The sequence below is a fragment of the Acipenser ruthenus genome, chromosome 7, assembly GCF_902713425.1.
Source record: "Acipenser ruthenus chromosome 7, fAciRut3.2 maternal haplotype, whole genome shotgun sequence".
Lineage (NCBI taxonomy): Eukaryota > Metazoa > Chordata > Actinopteri > Acipenseriformes > Acipenseridae > Acipenser > Acipenser ruthenus.
Window position 1 is genome coordinate 64,775,705 of NC_081195.1, and position 24,305 is coordinate 64,800,009.

At 37.1% G+C, this 24,305-nt stretch overlaps 1 protein-coding gene across 4 annotated transcripts in view; it reads right to left on the reverse strand.

Annotated features, from left to right (window-relative positions):
* Positions 1-24,305, reverse strand: part of LOC117970982 (synaptotagmin-1) — a 195,341-nt gene that overhangs the window by 48,881 nt on the left and 122,155 nt on the right. For all 4 annotated transcript variants that reach the window (XM_059027600.1, XM_059027596.1, XM_059027597.1 and 1 more), the window contains one exon: positions 1,685-1,876. In XM_059027600.1, the coding sequence (XP_058883583.1) occupies positions 1,685-1,850 (166 nt within the window). In that variant the 5' untranslated portion in view covers positions 1,851-1,876. The remainder of the gene's footprint in view (positions 1-1,684; positions 1,877-24,305) is intronic.

Sequence of the window (24,305 nt, forward strand, 5' to 3'; positions counted from 1 at the left end):
AAAAGTATCAAAAACACTGTGGAACATTCTATAAGCCCTTATTTACAGTATACAGTACAAATATACAGTACTGTGCCTCTGGAAAGACTGGTTGAACAGGGATAAGCGGGCACTGTAAATTTTGATATAAAGGGCTTTGTGGGAGCTGTACTCCCCACTCAGTGTGTCTGCACAGCTGTTTAGCACAACACAATTAGCATGCCAACCTAATTCCAGCCCGCTTATCTGCATGCATGATTACTGTACAGACAGTTTAGCAGTAAACTCATACGATGATTTATTAAATTACAGGAGTTAATAACAATGAAATAATATAGAAAAAAAAGAAAGCACTCAGGAAATGCATCCATATTGGGTTTCCAATAGAGCAAAATAAACTTGTACATATGTGTGGCATTTTTGACATTTGCATTTTTACATTATGTTTTCTGTAGCTTAGCAGGAGTCTATACAGCATGAAACATTAAAAACAAAGTCATTTCAGAATCGATCTTAAAATGAAGGCCAATTACTCCCAGCCACAGACGAATGCATTGATGATCCCCTGCCTCGTGGTTTGTGATGGCTTCCATATGCTCTACTACACTAATGTGATTTTAACACTAAACGGCTTCTTGACACACTTGAAAATTAAAATCTGAACCCCAGTAAGTTCTCCAGACATTTTCAAGCAGAATAACAGGCATTTACATAAAACAATATTTTACATCATATTATTCTAGCAAAGATGTAACTGTTCATTGTTGGCTTACAACATAAAGCATGAATATACAAATCACCATTTTCATCTTTCTTTTTCATTCTTTATGTATGATTACTTTTATTATTATTTTGCATTTTTGTGGAGCCATTTTGCAAAGAAATTACTTTTTTGAATGAGCTTTTTACAGAAGAAAAAATGGAAGAAAAATACCTTAGGTTAAATCTAGCTGTACAATGCCAGTGAAATTGATACAAGCAAAAACGAAATTCTATGCTAAACTAAAACATTTCTGAACAGTTTACCAAAAATGCAATGATGCAAATACGTGTTTGAAAGGAAATGGAAAATATTATAAGAGACTCAACTTTCTGACTTGGTTAATTGTTTCAACAGAAACAGACATTTCACACTAATCATGACAGCATCACATTTGTAAATTGAAGGCTATTAACACAATATTAGTACACCTATGCTTTTTTTTAAAATCTATTTTTGAAAGAGGGATACCACTACCATATGCATTTATTAAATATTAATTATTCAACAATATTCAAATTGTTGATAAGGTTACAGGTTGGGACCTAATGTTAAATAGGATAACTGTGACTATTCAGGAGCATTAAGTATGGACCATACTGATGTGTTTTGTATTTAGAGCACTGCTAAATAAGCAGGTATACTAGGTTGTTTTCTATACAAAAATTCCTGAAAATCTCACTGAACGTCAGAGGAGGACTAGATGCGTAACAGTTTGGCCAAAAAACAATAGACCCTTAAAACAATTTCGGCAGTACCTGTTCACCATACCTAATAAAAAAAAAAAAAAAAGAAAAACAGAAATTTGTACAGACACAATAATAATTCTTCAAACTGGCATGTCCATGGTGTCCCTTTTACTGAGCCTGATTTAAATAGAAAACATCCAAAAGCTGAATTTAATAGTTTAATAGATATTTTTTTAAAAAACCAAAAAGCACTCACATGGAATTTTGTTCAGTTCATTCATGAACTTGCCCTTGATCTTGGAAAAGGCATCGTCCTTGCCTGCTCCCCCTTGGCCGGCGGACTCTGTGGCATTGCTGACAGTGGCCTGGGCAGCGGTGGTTGCTTCTGGCGCTGCCAGTGCTTCCCTGCGACTTTCAGTCATGTTGATGCAGGGCAGCCGGGCAGAAGCTGGCGAGGAAAAAAAGAGGAGAGCTGTCAGGACTGGGAGCTGCAAAGCCCAGGAGAAACATGTCAAAGACACCAACACGCCCAGGTGTGTGTGTGTGTGTGTGTGTGTGTGTGTGTGTGTGTGCACCTGCTGACTTAGCTTGAGTAAACATTGCATCATGAGCATAATAACCTGTGTTTAGGTCATGCAATATTTAAAAGGCAGAATGATCTTCGTTTTTGTCCAATGCTTCTCCCCCCGCACATTTTGGTAAGCCCTTACAAACCACAGCAGCAGCTTCCCTTTGGATACAAAAGCTGTTTACAGCAGGAAAGAGCAGTCATCAGCTCTCTCTGTGGGCAACTCTGAAGAGCCAGCGAAAGCTGTTATAGCCAGGTGATTCAAACAGGTTGTTAGTGTTACTCTGACAACGTCAAAGTCAGGTTAATAGTCCAACACTGAAGGTGTATAGTAGTTGGTTAAAATTGCTGCATGCCTGAAGCATGCATGAAGAACGTTTATGTGTGTCCACTGTCTGTGTCCATTCAGAATATAAGGCACTGAACTGTATATGGAAGATACAAAAACTCAATGGTGGAGGGGTGGGTTTAATTGTACCAGGCTTCACTGTGACTCATTGCTTCAATGATCAACAGTTGATAGGTACAGAGATCTAAAGTAAAAGCCCAATCTATGCTTTTACTTGCATTGCTAGCTTTGTCTGTTGAGTTTATTAATATTCATTGACAGGTTACAGTACCTCCCTGAGCCATCATATTGCTATACATTCTTATCTCAAAAATGACTTCAATAAGGAAAACAATAGCTTTTCAATTGACATGCTCATAATGCAAACTAAACCAAACTGAAGAGGGCTACAAAACAGTAAGTGAACAAAATAAGAATGCACTTTTCTCCCAGGTTCACGCGGCTATAGTAGGTGTACGGTTTATCCTTTACTGAACAACAGAAAGCTCCCCGAAGCACCTCCAAAGTGCCTCTATTGTTTTACTATTGTGTGAATCCATCACACATGGTCCTCCTGAATTATGAACTGTCGTTTTTTTATCACTCTTTGCATTATTAACAGCCAGTCAGCTAGCACCCATTGCCACACCCATGGGAAGCTCTCCTCATTTGCCAATACCATACACATGGACCAGAACAATGATACAATTGTGACACTGATGTTCGTCACTCTTAACAGGTCAGCTTCAGTTTTGGCAGCAGTGTGGAGTAGTGGTTAGGGCTCTGGACTCTTGACCGGAGGGTCGTGGGTTCAATCCCCGGTGGAGGACACTGCTGCTGTACCCTTGAGCAAGGTACTTTACCTAGATTGCTCCAGTAAAAACCCAACTGTATAAATGGGTAATTGTATGTAAAAATAACGTGATATCTTGTAACAATTGTAAGTCGCCCTGGATAAGGGCGTCTGCTAAGAAATAAATAATAATAATAATAATAATAATAATAATAATAATAATAATAATAATAATAATAATAATAATAATAATAATAATAATAATAAATAAAAGAATCGGCTTCTCCTGCTTTGCTGGTTTTTGAGAACAACTCCATTCCAGTGTACTGTGAATAGAGATCTGTTGAATAATTCAGTGGTGTTGTTCTTCCCTCACCTAGGAGTTTCACAGCTGTTGTGTAAACGAGGGCTAAAACAGCCACACAAGTGAGACCTCCCACGCTTCAGGTAAAGTACTGTATTAGCAGCCTGTCTTACTGCATCACAGTGTGATTGTGACATGGAGCCTCCCTTCTCGCTTGTTGAACTGAAAATGCCTTTTTAAAAGCAACATCTTTAAAACCTGAAGTTACCTACTTATAACTGCATTTAGGATGAACATATTTGATAAGCACATCATATGCATGTGACTAAAAAGATCTGAATAGCTTCTTTGCACTTTATGGCAGACATTCAGGACATCCTTTTTGACGAGCTAGCTAGGTTTTTAGTAACACAGATAAATAGGCTCTTCCAAAAGGCAAGCTGCACTGAGTACATCATTTATTTATTCTGCAGCTGCAACTTTAATTTAGATTAAAACAGACTGGGTTGTATTTCACTCTATTTAAGTATATTGCAAATTGCCATCTTATGCATTTACCGGCAGGCTGTTGGCTCTTCAGATGTACAGATAACAGTTACAGAATTCAATTTGTACATCATTTTTATCTAGTTCCGGGCTTCAGAGAGCTGCTTCCAGTTGTTCTGATCTGTCAGCACTAACAACTAAGAAAGTCATATGCTCTTCTGTAATAAAGTGGCTCTTGGTGAGAAAGGCATCCTCTTGAAGGCCTTGAAACAAGCATCTGTGCCCGTTTTCCTTGTTCTAAATTGAGTTGCTTTGTTCTGTTCTTTTAAAAGCAACACACACCATAATGAAACCACAGTACTTTACTCTGAAGTATCTTAGTAGATAACATCAGACTTTATTGTTGATTTTTTTTGTATGTGTAGTACATTTTGTCCATTAGCGTTTTACTGTATTCATTTGGTTATTATGCCTAGAATTTTAATGAGCATCCTTTTTGACAAATGGAAATGTTATCCCATTCCGACATCTTGCTTGCTAAAAATCTGTCATATAATGTGTTATAGCCCCTGCAAATACCATTTGTCTGCATTTATTCACCTGTGCCAAAACACTGTTGTGTTTATTTTAGTTTTTTTTTATTTATCTGCCTTCAGGAAACAACTGAGACTGAGAATGTGAAATACAAAAATAGTAATAATTTAAAAAGGAGAATTTGTATTATATTGAATGTAGTCTTTTTCAAAGCATTTATTTGACATGCTCCAAAATATCGGTTATGAACACACCACTCCTTGGATCCAGTCTTGACTGAAATCCACAATAAACCACCTTCACTGCAATGCACACCAACACTTCCGTGTAATACACATACTCTAGCTCCTAGAAGCAGAGTTATAATGAGGGCGTACTCTTCACTGCAGGGGTCTGGGATGATTACATTGTAAAGAGAGAACTGTCAAGGTCAGATATAACTATGGCACCAGTGGCCTAAGAGCAGGACCACACCATCGCCACAGCAGGAAATAACAGCTCTGCTGGACTTGTTGACCTCCCATTTTAATTCAAGGTAGTCTAGGTACATGCCGAAGACTTCCTTAATAGCAGATGTGACTCCAGGCTTGCTTTTTTTTCGCCAGTTCCCAAATGCAGACAGTAAGTCATTTTGACAGACCCGCCAAAAACCTGCATTATCGCACAAGAATGCTTCATGTGTTATACACCCAATTATTTAAAATTTCAAGTGGCCATGATAATGCTGGCATTTTAACAGAGCATTACCTGAAGGTTGCTGTGTTTTTGAAGAAACTCTTTATTTTTACATTCGCTTTGTAGCAGGGTTTTTTTTCCTATACACAGAAACTCTTTTCCAGCTTGCTTTTGCAGTGATATCATGTAGTATACAAAATACACATTTGCACACTGTGCTACAGTACACTGTGCTACAGTATAGTAAGTAACCTGCCAGTGGTCCTATAGTACCTGAGAAGTCCTATAAAATTGATAACTTCACTGAATGTAAACCAATTACTTTTAATAAAGGTAGTGTTACATCTGTAAGTTATGCTGTAAATAAAGTCATGTGCTCCACTCCCACCACCTGATTTACTCAAGAAATCAAAATTAGAGGGGGCATTACTGGGTTTAAAGAGAGAACTAAATGTGCTTTTTGAGAGTTACTACAGGGAGTCGATGGAGAATATCTAACAGCACAAGATTCTTGGTGCCCTTTTCATATTATTCCATTTTCTCATGTGTGTCTAACCGTGCCGTGTCTCAATTCCACCGTGTCTCTTTTATTAACTCAATGTTCTCTATCGGGTTCCTGAACCAAGTGTGAAAAGCCTGGCCAATTATTTTTATAGCAGATGGCACAGCATGCCTCTCCCCACGTTTCATCACGAATGCTGCTTGCACATCGTATTGCCTTCCATTTACTTTAACTAGGTCACTGATTTTGCTTCTATCCAAGCTCCAACCATTTTTTGAATCCCAACCCCTCCCAATTGCTTCACAGTGGGACAGAACACTGAGTTAGCAACTGCTCATGAACACCACGTCAGGCAAGCATCTTTTGGACAGAACATTGGCTTCCCAGAATTTCCCTGTCCTATTTAGACAGAACATTGGCTTCCCAGAATTTCCCTGTCCTATTAACAGAACATTGGCTTCCCGAATTTCCCTGTCCTATTAGTCATTGATAGATGGAATGCTAGTCGTATTAGTCCAGAGATGATAGGATTTGCTTATGATTCATTATTGTTTAGTTAGTCCAATAAAATGTATCACATCTCCTTCTCTTTGTCTACCTGTCCTATTAGAAATGTGGTTAATTTGTGTTCTTAAAGCTCCCCCAATCTATATTCTTTTCTGACACAGATCTTGCTGCTGTAACTTTCTACAATCAACCTACAATATACAGGTCATTTTCAACTATATTAAGATCAGATTATATTCTGTAACCATTAACAACCTAATGGGAAAGGCCTTACCCAGACTTCTGTTAGGAGAGGCCAACTTCAGTATTACATATTCATTTGCATTAAATATAAATTGCAGCTTCATAAAACAAGCGTCACTACCATGAGATGTTTTTTTCACCTCTGTTGAAAATCTACACGGATTCATATGTTTGCAGAAACAGTTTGACGTCAACACAACTGGGTATACTGTATGTTTTGTGCATGCTCCAATTTTGACAGCTTCTTCAAAATAAAATATCCACATGTGTGTCTGGATTGTACTTCTGCTTTGGTGCACATGCTTAGACCAACCGATTGCCATGGGAACGATGCACAGAAAGACATCTGTATCTAATAGGCTGAGGGAAGGATGTTTAATCACAGGTAACATTCTATAGTGATGGGAGTGAGGAAAGATGTGTTTTAAATTATCTACTGGTACTACTTTAGCTTGGAAGTGGAAGATGAAAAAGTAAAAAATAAATAATAATAATAATCAGTACTGTTAATTATAGGAACTTTGGACAGACAGCAAAACATTTGTTATTTTTCCTTTCTTATTTTACTGTTCTATCTATTTACTATGAATAGGAAAATGAAGCACAGGTCTTGGCACATTTAGAGTAAGGTTATCAAACTACATATCTCCCAACACACTGAATTCAATCCCAGTACTGCTGGAATCTCAGGGTATGAGATGTGTTAAAAGGGGTGAACAATGTGAAAGATAAAAGGCACAGTTCTTGTTCACAAGTTTACTGCAAAGTAAGTCACAGCTAGAATTAGCTGCATATGCAGTTGTAGTCATCTGTATGTGTGAATACAATTCTTGTTAAAATACTTCATGCAACACAGACAATGATGTCTGCTAACAGTGCTGCGAATGAGGGGAATAGGCCCCATTAAAAACATAACAGTAAACAATTGTAGACAGCTGGTCATTTGTTAGCCACCTACTGAAATTTGGTAAAATGTTTTACATAACAAATGTATAAAATAGCTTTTAAGAATACACTGCTTTCTGTTCTAAGGCCGGGGGAAATTGGCTCAAAAGCTGTTGATCTTGAATCTTATTCACTTTGTACTCATTTTAGTGCCACGAGACGTTCTCTGTACTGTAGCTGTATATGGTACAGTTCGACAGGCATGGTTTCATTACTTTACAAGTCTTCCTTTGAGCCTCACTGTTCCCTTTATTTTACATCTTGTCCATCCACGGCACATAAGGTAGAGACACAATAATGAAATTAGGGTGGTGCATGCACTGCAATAAAAAAAAGCTATTCTGGAAGGCTTAAGGGACCTTGTCAATTTCACTCTTGATTAAGAGAAAGATCCCTTTAGTCACTGTTCATGTAAAACAGTATGCGATTGCCCATGTGCTGATGTGTGTGATTGGCGTCTTCTCGTCTCTAAATGATCCAACGGTGCATGAATCATTGGGTAATTCACTTTATTTTCAGAATAAGACAGAGATGTGATTACATTCGGAATGGGTGTCTGTTAAAAAGAATGAAAAGTTACTTCGATGCCAGTTACGTTAAAAAAATAAATAAAAACGGTTTCCTCAAAGTTATGTTTTGTAACTCAGTATGCAACCTTTTGAAAAGGCCAATCTTTCAAGTAATCCATTGACGTGGCCAGCAGATATCCTACATTTGATCAGCAGAGAATCCTATGGGAATTTGTTGGGCACCTCATTTCACTGTATTTTTAATGTATCTAGTAATGTTGGAAAAAACCCAGCAGGATTAACAGAGTTAAAGATTAGATCTTTTAAATAGATCCACTGTCTTGGTGTGTGACTATGGTACATACAATACAGTAGACCCAACTTCAACTGGGAAGGTGCATCTTACACCTGAAACTTCAAGATCATTCCAACAGATAACTAGGCACCTTTTCAGCTCAAAAAAGATATACTTGCTGCTTTTTTGTCTGGATAGTTGCATTTCAGCATTTTGACCCATATATAGCTTTAAAGGCATATTTTCCCAAAAGCGCATTAAAATCTGTGCAGTGTTTCATAATTTCTTTTAAAATGTGATTTATTGCTATCTTCACAAGAACACAAGTTTACCACCAATCTCCCTGTTGGCATTACATGTTAATTGGAAATTAATTCCTTTTAAATTACCCAACCTCCCCCCCCCCAAAAAAAAAGTAATTGAAATTATCTCACAATTCACAAGGCAATACTTCCTTTTTGGTTATAGCACTGCATGGTTTTCTGACATATTGTTGATTACTGGTCATGATACACTGAACAAAGTAATACCATTTCTTTCATATGTTCTGTTTACAGTACATGCCTCTTGCTAATGACACTTACAGAAGGGATACATCCCCATCAACATTGTTTTTATTAGACTATTAAATGACTGTGCTAAATCACAGTGTTACATTTTATTAAAGGTAGTTAGCTCTGATAATGTAAGTAGTTATTTATGTTAATGTAGATAGTTATCTATCTGTTAATGTAAATAGTTATATATCTATTAATCTAGGTAGTTATATATCTGATAATGTAGGTAGTTATCTCTCTGGTAATGTGGGTAGTTAGCTCTCTGATAATGTAGGTAGTTAGCTGCCAGTTTAATTCCTGCCACTGACTCACTATGTGTGACCCTGAGCAAGTCACTTAACCTCCTTGTGCTCAGTCCTTCAGAAGTGACTCTGCAGCAGAAGTTCACCCCCTAGTCTCGGTAGGTTGCTTTGGATAAAAGTGTCTGCTAATTATTATTATTAATAATAATAACAATAATACGTGCTTACTCTTAGCCAATTCTAATTGACGTTATTAATGTACGCTGCTTTAAAATCACCTATAATTCACTTCCTAAGGGATGAGTTTCAATGAGTGTATTTCACATCCATTACCATGTTTTTTATAATGGTTACACTCCTAAAGGGACGGGTTGGGCAGCTGCTGTACAGTATATTAGTGCACATCATAAAGAGTTATTACATTTAAATTAAATGATTCCTACATCATTGGAAACATATTATAACCGAAGCGGTGCTTATCCACTAAGACGGTTATCTCCTTGTACTCTTAATGTACCCTCTGGTTATTGCTCAACCGTTCAAGGTAAAAGGGACATATATGTCCCACAAATACAATGATGCTCACTTTCTTATTTTTGCAATGAGGAGGTGCACAAAACAGGGTTTAAAATGTACTGACAGGTTGGATCTGGATATCCAAATTGTCAGTATCCTTGTGATACCTGAGTCACTCTCTAAAGTATTTTAAGAAGAAACTGTTTGATCAGCCGCTCAATTTCTTGTGTACCTGAAGGGACTGAATCAACTTCAAGAAGAAAGAAAGTTGATATTGTCTTTGAACAAATGTGTGAAGTGGTGAGTCGCCTGAGATAAATACTTCCTGTTCAGATGACTCATCCAGTCAATGAAGGATCCCACCAACCCTATAGTGTGAGGCAATACAGTAGACAGTTGTAATAATAATACACTGGGAATCACATTCCTGTTGATAAAATAAAGATTTCCTATCTTCTTATCTGTGACAGCTTCTGGTACAAGCATTCCACTATAATTGAGAGTTGTCTTCCTAAACCTATTTCATGTTCTATTAAGCTCTCCCAAATAAGTAGTTGAAATCTGTGACATGGTCGTTTTATACAGTATCGCCACAGTTTAGGAAATCACTGCCTAGGAGCGATAAACTGGAAGTTTTCCCTTAGATTCCCTAATTTCCAAATATTAGAACGTTCATTACAGAATTTGTATCCGGAATAACTGCTATGGACATACGTGTTAGCACAGCTCTCAGCTTCCAAATGTAGAAAAAGGTCACTCTGTGTACCTTGGACAGCACATTGACCTTTAGAGAATATAATTAGTTCATTAAGGTCCATAATATTTTTGGCAGCCATTTTGAAAAAGCTGATGAGAATAATCAGACTTGAGAAGGTGAAGCGTTTTGGAGCTAAATGCATTGGTACCGGGATTCATTTATTATTACACTTGCAGGATTTTATGGAGAAACAGCACACAACTATATGGGATCTGCAAACAATTAAACTGCTAGGCTATTTCCCCCTTAGGAATCATACAAAAAAGCAGCCCCTACATATTAATATAACACTTGATAATCTGCACGCAATACAGAGCACAACAAAGAAAGAAACATTTACACTCTTTCTTTTGATCCGGAGTCGGTCTTTACTGAGCTTGAAGCAATCTCATTCTGTAATGGAAGTGGGACAAGTTATTAACCCTGCTCTGCTGTGAGGCCAGGACAACTCTATTAACTGAAATGCGCAAAGAAACCCATTTTCAATTACTGTCCCCCAAAATGGACTCATCAGTAATAAAGTAGTAAGAAATGAGTTAGTTGCCGGAGAGCTCTGTGGCTCTTAACTTCCAATTTGATTTCTTAATAGGTTTAAGTACCTTTCTATTAATAATTAATATCTCTGCTATTCATCTCATATTGAAATATCTTATGATCCTAAGAAATTATATTTATGTTGAAGGAGGATTTCACGAAAGTGCCTGTCACTGGCCATGTGGAAGAATAAGTCTATTCCCTTGTTGAGAGGGGAGAAAAGTGGGCTGCAGGAAAAGTTGTCACATCATAAAGGGATATTTTTGTTTTAATATCGCATGGAATTAAGTTCTCTCAATTTTCCTTTTTTTGCTTTGAAAAGGTGGATGCAAATCCTAGTCAAGAACTCAGAGTTTAGCTTACTTTCATTTCCTTAGGGCACACAGGGCCATTTCAATTTTATTGCATTTCCCGATAACATGAGTGACTGACTGCAAGCAATTTCTCAAGCCTGATCCAGTCAATGGGAAAGGATTGCATTGTAATGAATATCAATCAATTCAAAATCAAGCCTGTGACCCCGTACCTTAGAACAATTTTGATTTCAAATCTAAATCATTTTCATTTGAGTTCACTGCCTGGGCAGAACGCTTAGGGGTAGATGTACTACAGTGTAGCGTCTGTCGCAATCATTGCAAACCACATGCAAACCAGTCGGAAGTGTAGCGTGCAAGTACTAAATAAACGCAACGCTGTTAGCATCATTTTAACGAATGCTTTGCAGCCGCAATTCTTATTTGCTCTTTAGCCTTAAATTAATATGTAATTTCTGGGCGTTCCTGCAAAAATTCTCAAAAACAGGGTGGAGATGAGAGTGCAAATGAGGGATCAACAATATTGTAATGAGATGTACTAAAGCTGCGGGCAATTGCGACACTTACAATTGCATCAATTCAGGGTGTACTTACAAGTCTTGAAAACAAATTTCTATGACACTTCCCAGTGTGTTGGGAGCAATAGACTGCACACATGTGCCACTAACCCCTCCAGCTCATTCTGAGCATCTGTATAGGACCATGATCTGTTGTGTATTAATTGTCTAGGTTACTAAGTAAACCACATTAAAAATAACAATGATTAAAATAAAAAACCCTAAAATTATTTAGTTTCAATCTGAAATAACCTTTTATTCACATTGTACACCAAAGTAAAAAGAAAGTGCACTAGGTATTCATTTGATTTTACTACTGTACTGTATTCTGTATAGTCGTACTGTACAGATTTATATCTTTACATAATGTAATGTGTAGCATACCCAAAACACATTAGTGTTATTTCAGCTCAATGATTGATATTTAAAATACATCGAGAACTGTACATGTATGTGTGTGCGATTTTATTGTATTGTTTTTAAACCCGACACCTTCTTATGTTAGACCAACATGTCCGATTTTAGCAAGGGGCTACTGTATGATTATGAAAAGCTATTTGGGGGTGAAGGAGGAGGCCCCACTATAGAATCTGATAGGATTAAACTGCTTTTCATTTTTTATATATAGGTAAAATGAAGATGGAAAAGAATGCATTGTATAGATGATGTTTACATTTAACAAAAACTATGTTATTTTGATTCTTGCACCCTTGCATGTACAGACGTTATCCTCTCTGCTGCAGCAAAACACAACTGTCACACAATTCTCTCTAGAGATGATGCAAATAATATTTAAATTAGTATATTGCGGCTGTCTTCATTAACATATTTGTTCCTAGTACATACAACAAAATGTGCACTTTGCGAATTGTTGCAACGAAAATGCAAATTGCGGTGTGTTTGCTCTGCAACTGGTCCATCTTAGTACATCTACCCCTTATAGTTTTAATAGATTTGCCAAGTCTGACAAAGAGATGATTAAGTAACCTGAGCTAAGCAAAACAAAAATTACATTGGGGTACTGTTTCGCTTGCAGTGAGAAAAGGAAATCCACCAATCCATCTTTCTGAAGCAGCAGAAGGCTCTGTTGCTAAAAGTGTGACCAACTGTATAGTGTGACTGACTCAACAGCCTTTATTTTCAGCTGTTCTTTTACATTGTAATGTGGACTTATTGTGGTCTGTATGGTACATAATAACTTAACAATATTATAATGCCTGCTCACTTCTTTTTTTTAAAAATCTATTATCATTATTGAAATATCCATCCATTATCATTAACTGCTTACTCCTCTACAGGGTCGCGGTGAGCCGGAGCCTAACCCGGCATACACAGGGCGCAAGGCGAGACTACACCCTGGACGGGACGCCAGTCCATCGCACACACACTCACTCACACAGAGGGCAATTTAGAGTGACCAATCAATCTGGACAGCATCTCTTTGGCTTGTGGGAGGAAACCGGAGTACCTGGAGAAAACCCACGTGAACACGGGGAGAACATGCAAACTCCACACAGACAGTACCCTAGGCCGGATTTGAACTCAGGACCCTGGCGCTGTGAGGCAGCAGCGCTAACCACTACACCACCGTGCCGCCTATTATTGAAATATGCTGAACTAAATAGAAAGTGTTTGTATGCAAGTGAATGATTTTTTACAAACCAGCAATATACCTTTTCAATAACACATTTGGGGTAAACACCGTAAATAATCTCTGTCAAAATGACCTGCTTTTAGGTATTTAGGTCTCTTTTGCAATCTAGTTGTACTGTACTGGGGAAGCTGTGATCACACTCATCAATGACAATGTTAGGTATATTTGCATTCCTTTGTTTCTGTGCTTGTAATTGTTTATATGACCTCCTCAAATCACCTCCCAGGCACACAGCAGGAGTGAGATGTCCTGTGGCATGGACCGCTGGGGTTCATAAGCCTGCAGTGGTGAACTTTGAGTCTCAAGAAGTGGAGAACAGGCCAGAGTAATGCAGTATGCACCCCACCCCCACCTATCCCGAGGTGACATCCCCAGCTACAAATAGAGGAGCGGAGGCTGAGCGACGACAGCAAAAACCAAACCGAACAGACAAGAATGAAACTGACAAGGATTGCACAGCACGACGGGACTGCGGGCTGAGCTCAGATTAATAGGAAAGGCAGGTTATATAATGAAAACGAAAAACTGCTTTGATTTGATGTTATTTTAACTTACTGTAGGAAGGATATTGCAATGTTACAGAAAGGGAATACATTTCTGCATTTTCTGGAAAGTTCTCTAAATGCATAATTCATTTTAGTTTTATATCTGTGAGACAACATACAATTACTAAATTTTTGCAGTCATTTTTCAGTCCCGATAAAGTAAAAGGGAATTGGTAGTTCTATGGCTACTGTACTTCCTTGCTATGTTTTATACTAATCTGCTGTATCAATGAGCAATACAATGCTAGTATTGCATGATGTTTTCATTTATCCTGAGAGATTTTAATTGCATTGTACTGTATTTTATTTTAATAATATTTTAATATTTAAATTTTTTTAATACTTTTTGATATAGTCTATGTTAAGGTGCTTGATCTAAAAAGCTGTATTCTGGTAATTCAAAGCTCACTTCATTGGTCCAGCTGGAATCAGGCCGTGTGACCTATAGAAAAGATACATTACCTATACCACAATGCAGCGGTTTACCTACATCATTATATTTCAAATATTTCCATATCGTGAATTCACATAAACAAAAAGTCAAGAACCAAAACATCCCCAACACATAAAAAGAGGATCGGTAATATGGGGTAAGAAATTGATTTTAAAGCATTGGTGATTAGCACTCCTTTAAGTTAATATATTCTTCTTCTTCTTCTTCTTCTTCTTCTTCTTCTTCTTCTTCTTCTTCTTATATTATTTATTTCTTAGCAGATGCCCTTATCCAGGGCAACTTACAATTGTTACAAGATATCACATTATTTTTACATACAATTACCCATTTATACAGTTGGGTTTTTTACTGTAACAGCTGTCTCTGTACTACAGTAGATGGAAAAGCCCTTTTTCTGATCACAGCTGGGGTACAGTGAGTCTTTCAGTGGTATTTGGAGGAGATATTGGTATTCTTTGCACTTACAGTATAGATGAGGGGAACATGAGATTCTGAGTGGACTTTATAGTCACATGTCAAAAATGATGCAGTGCCACTCGCAAGATTGCCTTAATGTCTGAAAGCAGATGAAGCGCCCCTACTCCTGGCTGTTACCACCAGATTGAGCAGTATCCTGATGATTTAGGATGTGGCTTTCAACAACTCAACCCAATGAATTGAAATGGAAGAAAAGGTGCAGCTCCTATTTCCTCCCACATGATTGTTCTGTCATTCGTCCCGCTTACATCTTGTTTGCAGAAGCTTTCATCTGCATTTTGTACTCCCCAGATATTTATTACCAACAATAGACTTGTTTCACGCTACTATTCCTGACAAACAAGTCTGCTTTAAATGAATGTTCGCTTGCATTTATCCGTGAAATTCTAATCAAACCCAAACTGATTTCTCGCTGTTCTAGGACACATTGGTTTTTGAGTTTGCATGAAAATAATGAACCTCTTTCAACAGTATCAGGAATTCTTATGTAAGTAAATGTGCATGAAATCAACTCTTTCACTACAGTAAAGTCAGTTGTCTTTAATAACTTCTAAGGCACAGAAAAACTGCTATAAATATTAGCTATGAAACAAAAAATCGAATATACCTGTAGCGCTGACTTAGTTATATTGAAAACAAGTGAAATGCAGTGAACGAGAGAGAAGGGAGCTATTAAGTCCTTTCCCACGTACAGTGTCACCAGGGGGATGAGACATTCAAAGGTACCGTCATGAAATTTGTTATAGCAATACACCCCTGCATATGCATTTTTATTCTGATTTAGGAGTCAAGCCCTGCAATGTCTGAACTAATACATTACATAAAATGTCATTGGTATACCATTATAGTCAGTGTATTGACTATAATGGTATACCAACGACCAGGCGTTGCATCGTTGAGAGCCTCTCACTGTACATAGTTTCTGCTACAATGCACAGGCTGTATTGCCCTGAAGGAAACTTCATTAGTAAATCACTGTACAACCAGCAATGACAACACAATGGATATAGAAAAAATATAGTACAGTGGTCCTCATACAGTAGCACATTGCTATGGTACTGCAATGGTTTACCCTCCACCATTGGGATACCATTGGTATGTCAAAGTATACATTTCTTACTGTACCACTGTGGTACCATTCAATGACTGATATCATTGTAGCTCTCATGGCATTACCATTTTCCCTTTTTTTGTTACAAAAGTGTTTTCTAGTTAACGGGGAACACATTTTTAATGAACACTCCAGTCAAACCAGGGACACCAGCAAACTTACAACCCTACCCGCACAACCTGATTGGCTCTGACACTGCAGTTATTAATGGGTGCCAAAACCATAATAATGATTACAAATAGTGATGTTTCCTAGACATCTGTTACTGCATTTTTTTTTTTTTTTTTAATTTTAAGACTGAAAATGTTTTTGATAACAGCAATATTGTATTGTGTTAAGTATTAATTATGCTTTAGGCCAATAGACCATCAGTGGGTGATTTGAAGGACATGAAAGAAGAGAAGAAGTATGCTGTAAACCTTTCAAAAATATAACAAGCACCTTTTACAAATGTTAGCCCAATATTTGTGTAGTGTTCTAAGGCAGTGTGTTGAAAATTCACTGTGCATTATATTTGTTTACTTGGTCACTGTGCATTTGCTGCATATGTACATCAAGGTGTAACTAGTAAATGTGATATTGTGATATATTCAGGGATTAAATGTCAAGTAATTCTATAAACATGGTTGTTTCATTCCAAAAGCATTTTAGGTACCTGGGGCGGGTAGAGTTTATTAGTTTTTGACTGCTTATTTAAATAGCTGAACACAGCACTTTATCTGAGGAAACACATGTGTGAATATGAGACTGAGGAACCTGCATCTGAAACAATTTGCTGCACTTCCACTGTACTTCACTACAGTTGTTTGAATGTTTGGAAAGCTAATCAGGGCGTTTTTCATCAACTACAAAATAAGCTAAATGTTATGGCTCCTCACAGGTTTGTAATGCTTTTAATGCATCTAGCAATTTCAGCTAACAACCTCATTAAAAAACAACAGATCATTAACTCTGGCAAGAAAACAAAACATCCACTATTATTATTATTATTATTATTATTATTATTATTATTATTATTATTATTATTATTATTATTATTATTTTCTTGGCTTTATAGATATTTTGCTCAAATTCAAGCAGGGGGCTAATTGTATAGTGCTTTATTACTTCCGAATCTTGGCATTATGTCTGCAAACTGACAATTAACAGCAAAATAGTTGTATAATAATAAAATAAAAAAAAGAATAATAATGATGACAGTTGCTTGAGTTTGAAGATGCCCTATTTTTTATAATCTTGTGATACAGGGCAGAGGAATGATGAAAACTGCCAACCAGTAAATGTCTTAACCACTGTACAAAAGAGCCCTGCTTTGCACAAGCAGCTATACAGCTTTTAACATCGTCTCAGCTGCAGGGATCATAATACAGAAAGAATAGACTTGTTTCACGCTACTATTCCTGACAAACAAGTCTGCTTTAAATGAATGTTCGCTTGCATTTATCCGTGAAATTCTAATCAAACTCAAACGGATTTCTCGCTGTTCTAGGACGCATTGTTTTTTGAGTTTGCATGAAAATAATGAACCTCTTTCAACAGTATCAGGACTTCTTATGTAAGTACAGGCAGATTCCATTGAGTTTGGCCCTTTGGTGCTCTTCACTTGTAAAGCCTCAAAAAATAACTCTTGTTCACCATTTACAGAGCAACACTGGTAAAAGTTAAAAAAAAGTCTTTCACCAAGGTCAAAAGAAATCAGCGCAGCCCAGCAGAGGCTCTGAATCAAGCTTTGCACAAGACTTTAATATATATAGACTATAGTATAGAACCTCCTGTCACATGAAACATGTGAAATAAGCACAAAGGCATTGATACAAGGCTCACTGATTTCTCCAGATCAAAAGGAGCAATCAGAGGGGACTGGTTTCTCTGTAAAAATCCATATACATGGATCTCTGCCCCTGCCTTACCGGTGACCTTAGGAGGCTGACAGATCAGGGACTGAATTGACCAATAAGAAGGAATGTGTGACAGCTGTGTTTTTACCATTCTAACACTATTGTGGAACAGTGTACAGTGCCAAACCTCAAGTTTTTACATATATTATATATTATATATTGCTTCCTTTAAGAAGAAAATACAATGTATTAATAAGCTAGAGTTACAGTAGCTGTAGCTAACAGAGCTGTGATTTTCTTTACCCTACATGTGACTCACCTGCTTTCCATTAGAGTTCTGTACCTTGGTTCTGTCTGTACTCAAGGTATTGCAGAAATGTCATTGGACGGATGACTAAAATGGTATGGGTGACCATCAAAATAATTCAGTAAAAAAACAAAACAAAACAAAAAAAACATGCTATTCATATACTGGAGGTTGGAAATAAAATATTTCATAGATACACTCTTTTGTAAGTAAAGCCTACTCCAAGTTGTCTGAAGTGTTTTATTTGTAAATAAATGATAAAGTGCAGTCAGCAGTGTACTTTCTCTGCAGCCAAATATTCACATGAAAAGGTGTCTATCAGAGACCCGTAGAGAACAAACCAGATTATATTCATTTAAGAGCATGAAACACAGAGCTTAATTCCAGAAAGAGCATGGAACAGCATATCGTTGGGGTGTAAAAGTCTTGGTAGGTTTTCAGTACAAGTGATTTTGTATGTTTATTGTTTGTTAGGTCCAACCAAATACACCTCCAAGCTCCCAGAAGACGGCATCAGACAACTCTTTCAATAGCTGGAACAAAGCGATGTTTTAACATTGATATGTACTGTACCATAGGTCCAGATCTGTCTTTTTTTAATTTATCTTCTATGGCTTCCAATTATGAAATTACTAATGAGGACAGCAGAAACTATATAAATAAACAATTTCCTATTAAGAATTCCAATGTTGTTTTTTAAACTATTTTTTTACATGACATTTCAAATAATTTCAAATTTCAAAGAAAGCTAAAGTCACGCAACAAACAATCTTCACGTAGATGACTAATCCGTTCTCAAAGCACAGCGATGTTTTGTTGTGTGATTATCTAGGCTTGCGTCCTGTTAAAGCACATAATAATTGTATGACACGAGGGTATTAATTGTGCTGAAGCCAGAGCACTTCCACGATTAAAAAGTAATAATAGTAATAAGAAAGAGCACCCATGCATGACTAGCTGTTGCAGCCTGCTGTGTGCTTCTGTTTTCAATAGTTTAGACAGGGAGGAAAAGTAGAACATAAAGAGAAGATAGCTTTGTAGCATTTGCACAAAGCATATTCCTTTGGTCCAGGCTTAAATGTTAAATAGTGTACCTTTACCCTATTCTGTCAAGTGTGCCTCAGGTTTCTTCCAAGTACAACAACAGAAATGTGTATTCCAAATCTTTTGGCATTTTAGAAAAGATGACTTATACCTGTGGATATTATGAGCTCCAAATGGATGGGTAGATTGGGCAGTCACCAAAGCATTAGTCAAACAAGTTCAAAGTTCAATAGCATAACTCATTAGTTGAGGCAATCCATGTTTAATTTAGTGTTGTGATGCAACTGTTTTCAAGCTGAGCTTTGGTCACTAAATGAATCATTTATAATCCATTTAAGACTTACAGGGTTTTTGTAACACTTACACGTTGACTGGTTTAATTTAGCAACCAAAGTGATGAGACCTAGTCCTAAGGGAAATCATTTTTCTATTTTTCTTTCCGACAAAATATGCCAAGCAAAAGGAGGCACACATTCTTCCAGTTCATCAGCAATTTGGGTACCCCCCCCCAAGCCATGATTATTAACATCTGGTCTCAATCTGCTTTCATTCATTTCTACCCTGTGAATCCCAATTATTTCAATTAAAACCACAACAAAAAATGAAATAATTGGTCACTTTTTTATTTGAAGCAAGTGATTTAGCAAAATAAAAATACAGCATAAAACCCTAAGGGAATGTGATAATAGGTCTTGCTGTGGATGAAATGGAGGCAAAGTTAACATGGAACACCAAGCTTCACTGTTTTAATAACCCTTTTAAAAACAGTCAGTAGCAAGATATATTGTAATGATACTTTGCAAAAATAATAAATAATACACTTGCTGCAAATATGGGTCTTGAGAGGCAATTGTAAAGCAATCATTACTATAACATCTTCAGGTCTGCATCACCCTATAGAACTAACTAATTATGCTTCATAGTTGAATTAAACCTGATGACTAATGGTATGTTAACATAGAGCGCTTTGTAGTTTTCCATATACTTAATGAAAAGCTGACAGAAATTGAAAAATGTGACATTTTGAAATCAAACATGAAATGCTGTGCTACTATTATGGCTTCCGGTAGACTTTTGCAATATGATTTTGTAGTTGCCTTAATTAAATGATGTTAATTAAAATATCAAAATTATGTTCTGTTGTTTTTTTGTTTTTTTTTAAATGAATGTCACAATCCTAAAATTCTAGGTGATGCAAAACTCTTGGCTATAGCTGTACAGTAACTCCATTTAGTGTGTCCAAGAACACAGCCTAACACCATAACACTATGGAGGGCATTGGTTGAGTATAGACTCACTGGAAGTGCCCAGGACTAACAGCAACAACCCTTCCTTCAGAACGTCCCTTAGAAGTTTCCTATACAAAAAATGAGACGTGATGAAATCTGAATCCAAACAAAGAACAATAAAGAACACAAAGACCATTTCACCTATCAGCATAAAAGAACATCTATATAATAAGAACAAAAGCAAGACACAAACAAGCCATTTTGTCCTGGAGTGCTATTGTCTTTACCAATTAAAACAGCAGTCACATGCTGACGAGTATTTCTTATTCCCTGGCTCAGTTATATTGTAAAATATTTCAATGAACTGAGACTGGGCACTCAGTTTGAGTGGTGCAACCTGATCAGAATACAAACAAGCTCCCCCATGAATTTCATTGGGAGTTTAAATGTATCTGCATACTGTATATCTCAACCATACCTACTGTACCTCCAGGGTTGATCACAACTATTTGAACTTTACAACAAACAAGTAAATCCACTTATTATTTATACCAGTTAAACGATCGAGGCACAGCACTGATTGATTTAGTATTAAATCGAGTTTATAGGATTGGTTAGCCAATAGGATTAGTGTAGCTTGCTGAACCTCATCCTTAGAATTATGGCAAGCCGCTAGTATATTTCAAGACAGTAAATTGGTAAATGGCAACAGTGAGAAGGAAAGGCTGGAAGACTGCTGTAAAGACAGTTGCGCAACGTACAGTAGCACACATGTTTTCATATATTCTATAATCTGTACCGATCTCTGGCTTACTACTGGGTTCTGAAATAGTTACACTTCATCAAATAAAATGGTATCTGTCTACCCACCATTCGCTCCACATTATTAATGCCTTTTACTGTGAACTAAAATGTTTCCACATCTCTTTCTTCCTACCCTCCATCCCCCCCCCACACACAATAAACAGGCAGCAAATTCCGACTGTTGACGCATGTTTATGGCCAAGACTCTGCAATATATATAAAACTCGTTGCTCTAAAAAAACATTGCTCAAACATGCTACGAGCACAAATAAGGGAGGACATGTCAGTGGATATTTTTAAAGGCAAAGGCTTTTCTTTTGAACCATACATTGTTTGACATGTTTTACTTAGCGATGCTCTGAGCCATCTCACAATTACACTCTTAACGCTGCTATGTAAAGAGCCTTGAGAGGCTTATCATGAAAGACACTGTATTGACGTCTGTTGCATTTTTTTCTATTGTAACAATGTGCTGCCTGTATTCGAGATTCTCTTCACCGTCCAATTTTACACAGTCATTTATTGTAATAAGGTAAAAGGGGTAATAGACTAATTTTGGTTAATGCTTCCCAGAAAGTTAAGTGGGTATTTTTCATGTTGAGTCATGTTGGTGTGCTTTACTGCTTTCAGATGGCTGTGAAAAAGGAGAACCCTTTAATATTATGTAAAGACCAAGCTGCTATAGAAAGCTGTATCTCTACACAACTGCTTTGAAGGGACCTTTTTATCCTTTTAAAAGCAATTCTGTGGAGGTGTATTATGAAAATTGACCCTCAAATGGGTATGCTGCATTTCTACAATGGCATTATATATATATATATTGTAAAAGAGTCGCCCTCACTGCGGTTCGTTGCCCCTTTAAAAGCACTGACCCAACACACAGAAATGGATTTTTGAAGCGCGGTTGCGCTATTTTTAATGAAAACACAAAAACAAAATAAACAAAACAAACACCTAGCTCTCTTTGAGCACTAACTAAAACAAAACAGGAACCTAAATTAAACAGGACAGCTAAGCTGTTTACCTGTAACAAAACAAACAAAACAGCGCACACAAAAAAAAGGATTCACACTACTTTTAATTACGGCTGTACCCACACACCAGCACAGTCGGGCCTCTGCCCTCTTCAGCAGCCACACAGAGCAGACTAACTGCTCTCCTTTTAAACCCTGCACCTGGCTCCAATTTTCAATAGTAGCCAGGTGCAGGTAATGATTAATAATAAAACAATTAACAAAAACAATTAAACAATTAAAACAAAACCAAAATGTCCCTTCCGCACATGTTTTTCTAGAGGGAGGAATTAAACCCCTCCCTGCTGTCTCACAATATATATATATATATATATATATATATATATATATATATATATATATATATATATATAGTTAAATTTTCCTTAACTACATTTTCTTGTAACTTATGCTCAGTAATAGGGCCAACTGCTTTTCACCTCTGTGCTTAAAAGATTCTGGAATTCTGGATGACTCATTCCAAGGTTTTAGCTCAATAAAAAAAAAAAAAAACCCTAAGTCATTTCACAGTTAGGAGTTTGAGTGTGAACCTCACACCAATTTACACCATCAGCATGATACCAAGAGACCTGAGAATCACCTGACTGCACCCTACTGCTTCCAACCAGCAAGGTTGATTCGTCTATTTTTAGGCATGCAAAGGTAGTGTGGAGAAAGTGATGGCTGGCATAATGTAGTTTATTTAATACAATTAACCTATTAGAAGCATGGTACCTGTCATTGCCAACCATCTGTTACTCATTAGGATTAAAACAAAAAAAACATACATGGCATTAATTTCGAATACTAATTGGCATGATAGAAGCAACATGAACTGTATGAAAAGATTATCCAGACATTACTAGTGTCATATGTCTCTGCTTAAACTTCAGCGACAAATCAGATTGCAAGGTTTATTATGTGCTCTGCCTCCCATTTGCAATGACATAGGATCTCAAACCGCAAACCTCATCATCACCTCAAGCACAATCTGAGAGAACGTATCAGTGAGCAGTGCACAGGTGGCGCAGGGACATGTGAGAAAAATAGTTCCACAGCAAAAAACTCAAAGAAATGAATTCTGCTTAGAGATACATGAAAGCAAGCATTGTATTTACTAAAATCTGAAAGTGGAAACATTTTCCTTCTTATACTAAGCTCCCATGGGTCTCCTTGTGGCCATTGGCAGCCCTTGTCTATAAACCTTTAATAATAGTTCACTACAGACAAACACACTGTCACTAAGCCACTGAGCATCTACTAGTTCAATTTTCGAATGAATAATGCATTGAAGACAGACAAAGCATGCTCTGGGTGCAAACATACAAGACATACTGTAGAACAGAAGGTAATGTTTAATCAAACTATATTGAACAGCCCCTTTGGATGTTTGCGATGTAATATGGTATAGAAATGCTTTATTGTGTTGCATTCTATTGTATACCTTTACAGTAGCTATAATAAACCAAAGTACTTGGGTTTGCACTTAAAGAATTGGTGGGGTTGTGGAATTTCCCTTCACTCCTTCGTCATGACATTGAAATGCAGTGCTTGTTACGAGTGCCTTCACTATAATTATATGCACATTCTTTATGAGCCCTTAAGCAATCTGACCAAAGTAAAGGGAGATGCAACAGAAACTGCAATGTTGGCATATGGTACAGGACTGCACAGTCTCACCACAGGATACCCCTCAAAATCCTTGAATTTAACAAATGTCTTAAAAGTTATTGCAGCATTTCCATTTGCTACACAGGTCTTAAATGCCCAGTTGTGAAAGATACACATGTTAGAGGAAACCTTTATTAAAGTATGGCTTGCAAACAGAGATTTCTTGAAACGAGTGTAGTACCACCGATCAGGTTTCAAAATTAAAAAAGACATGTTTACTACAACATGGAATTCTTTCAAAACTTTAACATTTTATGAAATGAATTTGTAGCTACAAGCGCTTTAGGGAAACAGGGAAGCGTTGCTAGTGCTACAGCTACATGATCGCTTTCTGAAGAGAGGAGGATATGTTGCGATGATCACAAACAGGGAAAGCACATTGGTATTCTTCACAGGGATGAGAACAGAGAGGAGCTGTCCATGGTGCCAGTCATTGCTAAGTGTGACAGGCCAGAACGGACATGAGGCTTCAAGAGTAACTGGAACCCATAATACCTTGTGAAGAGCCTGTTCTCTGGAGATGTCATTCCTACTCATTATCGATGGGTTTTAGAGACGCTTGTG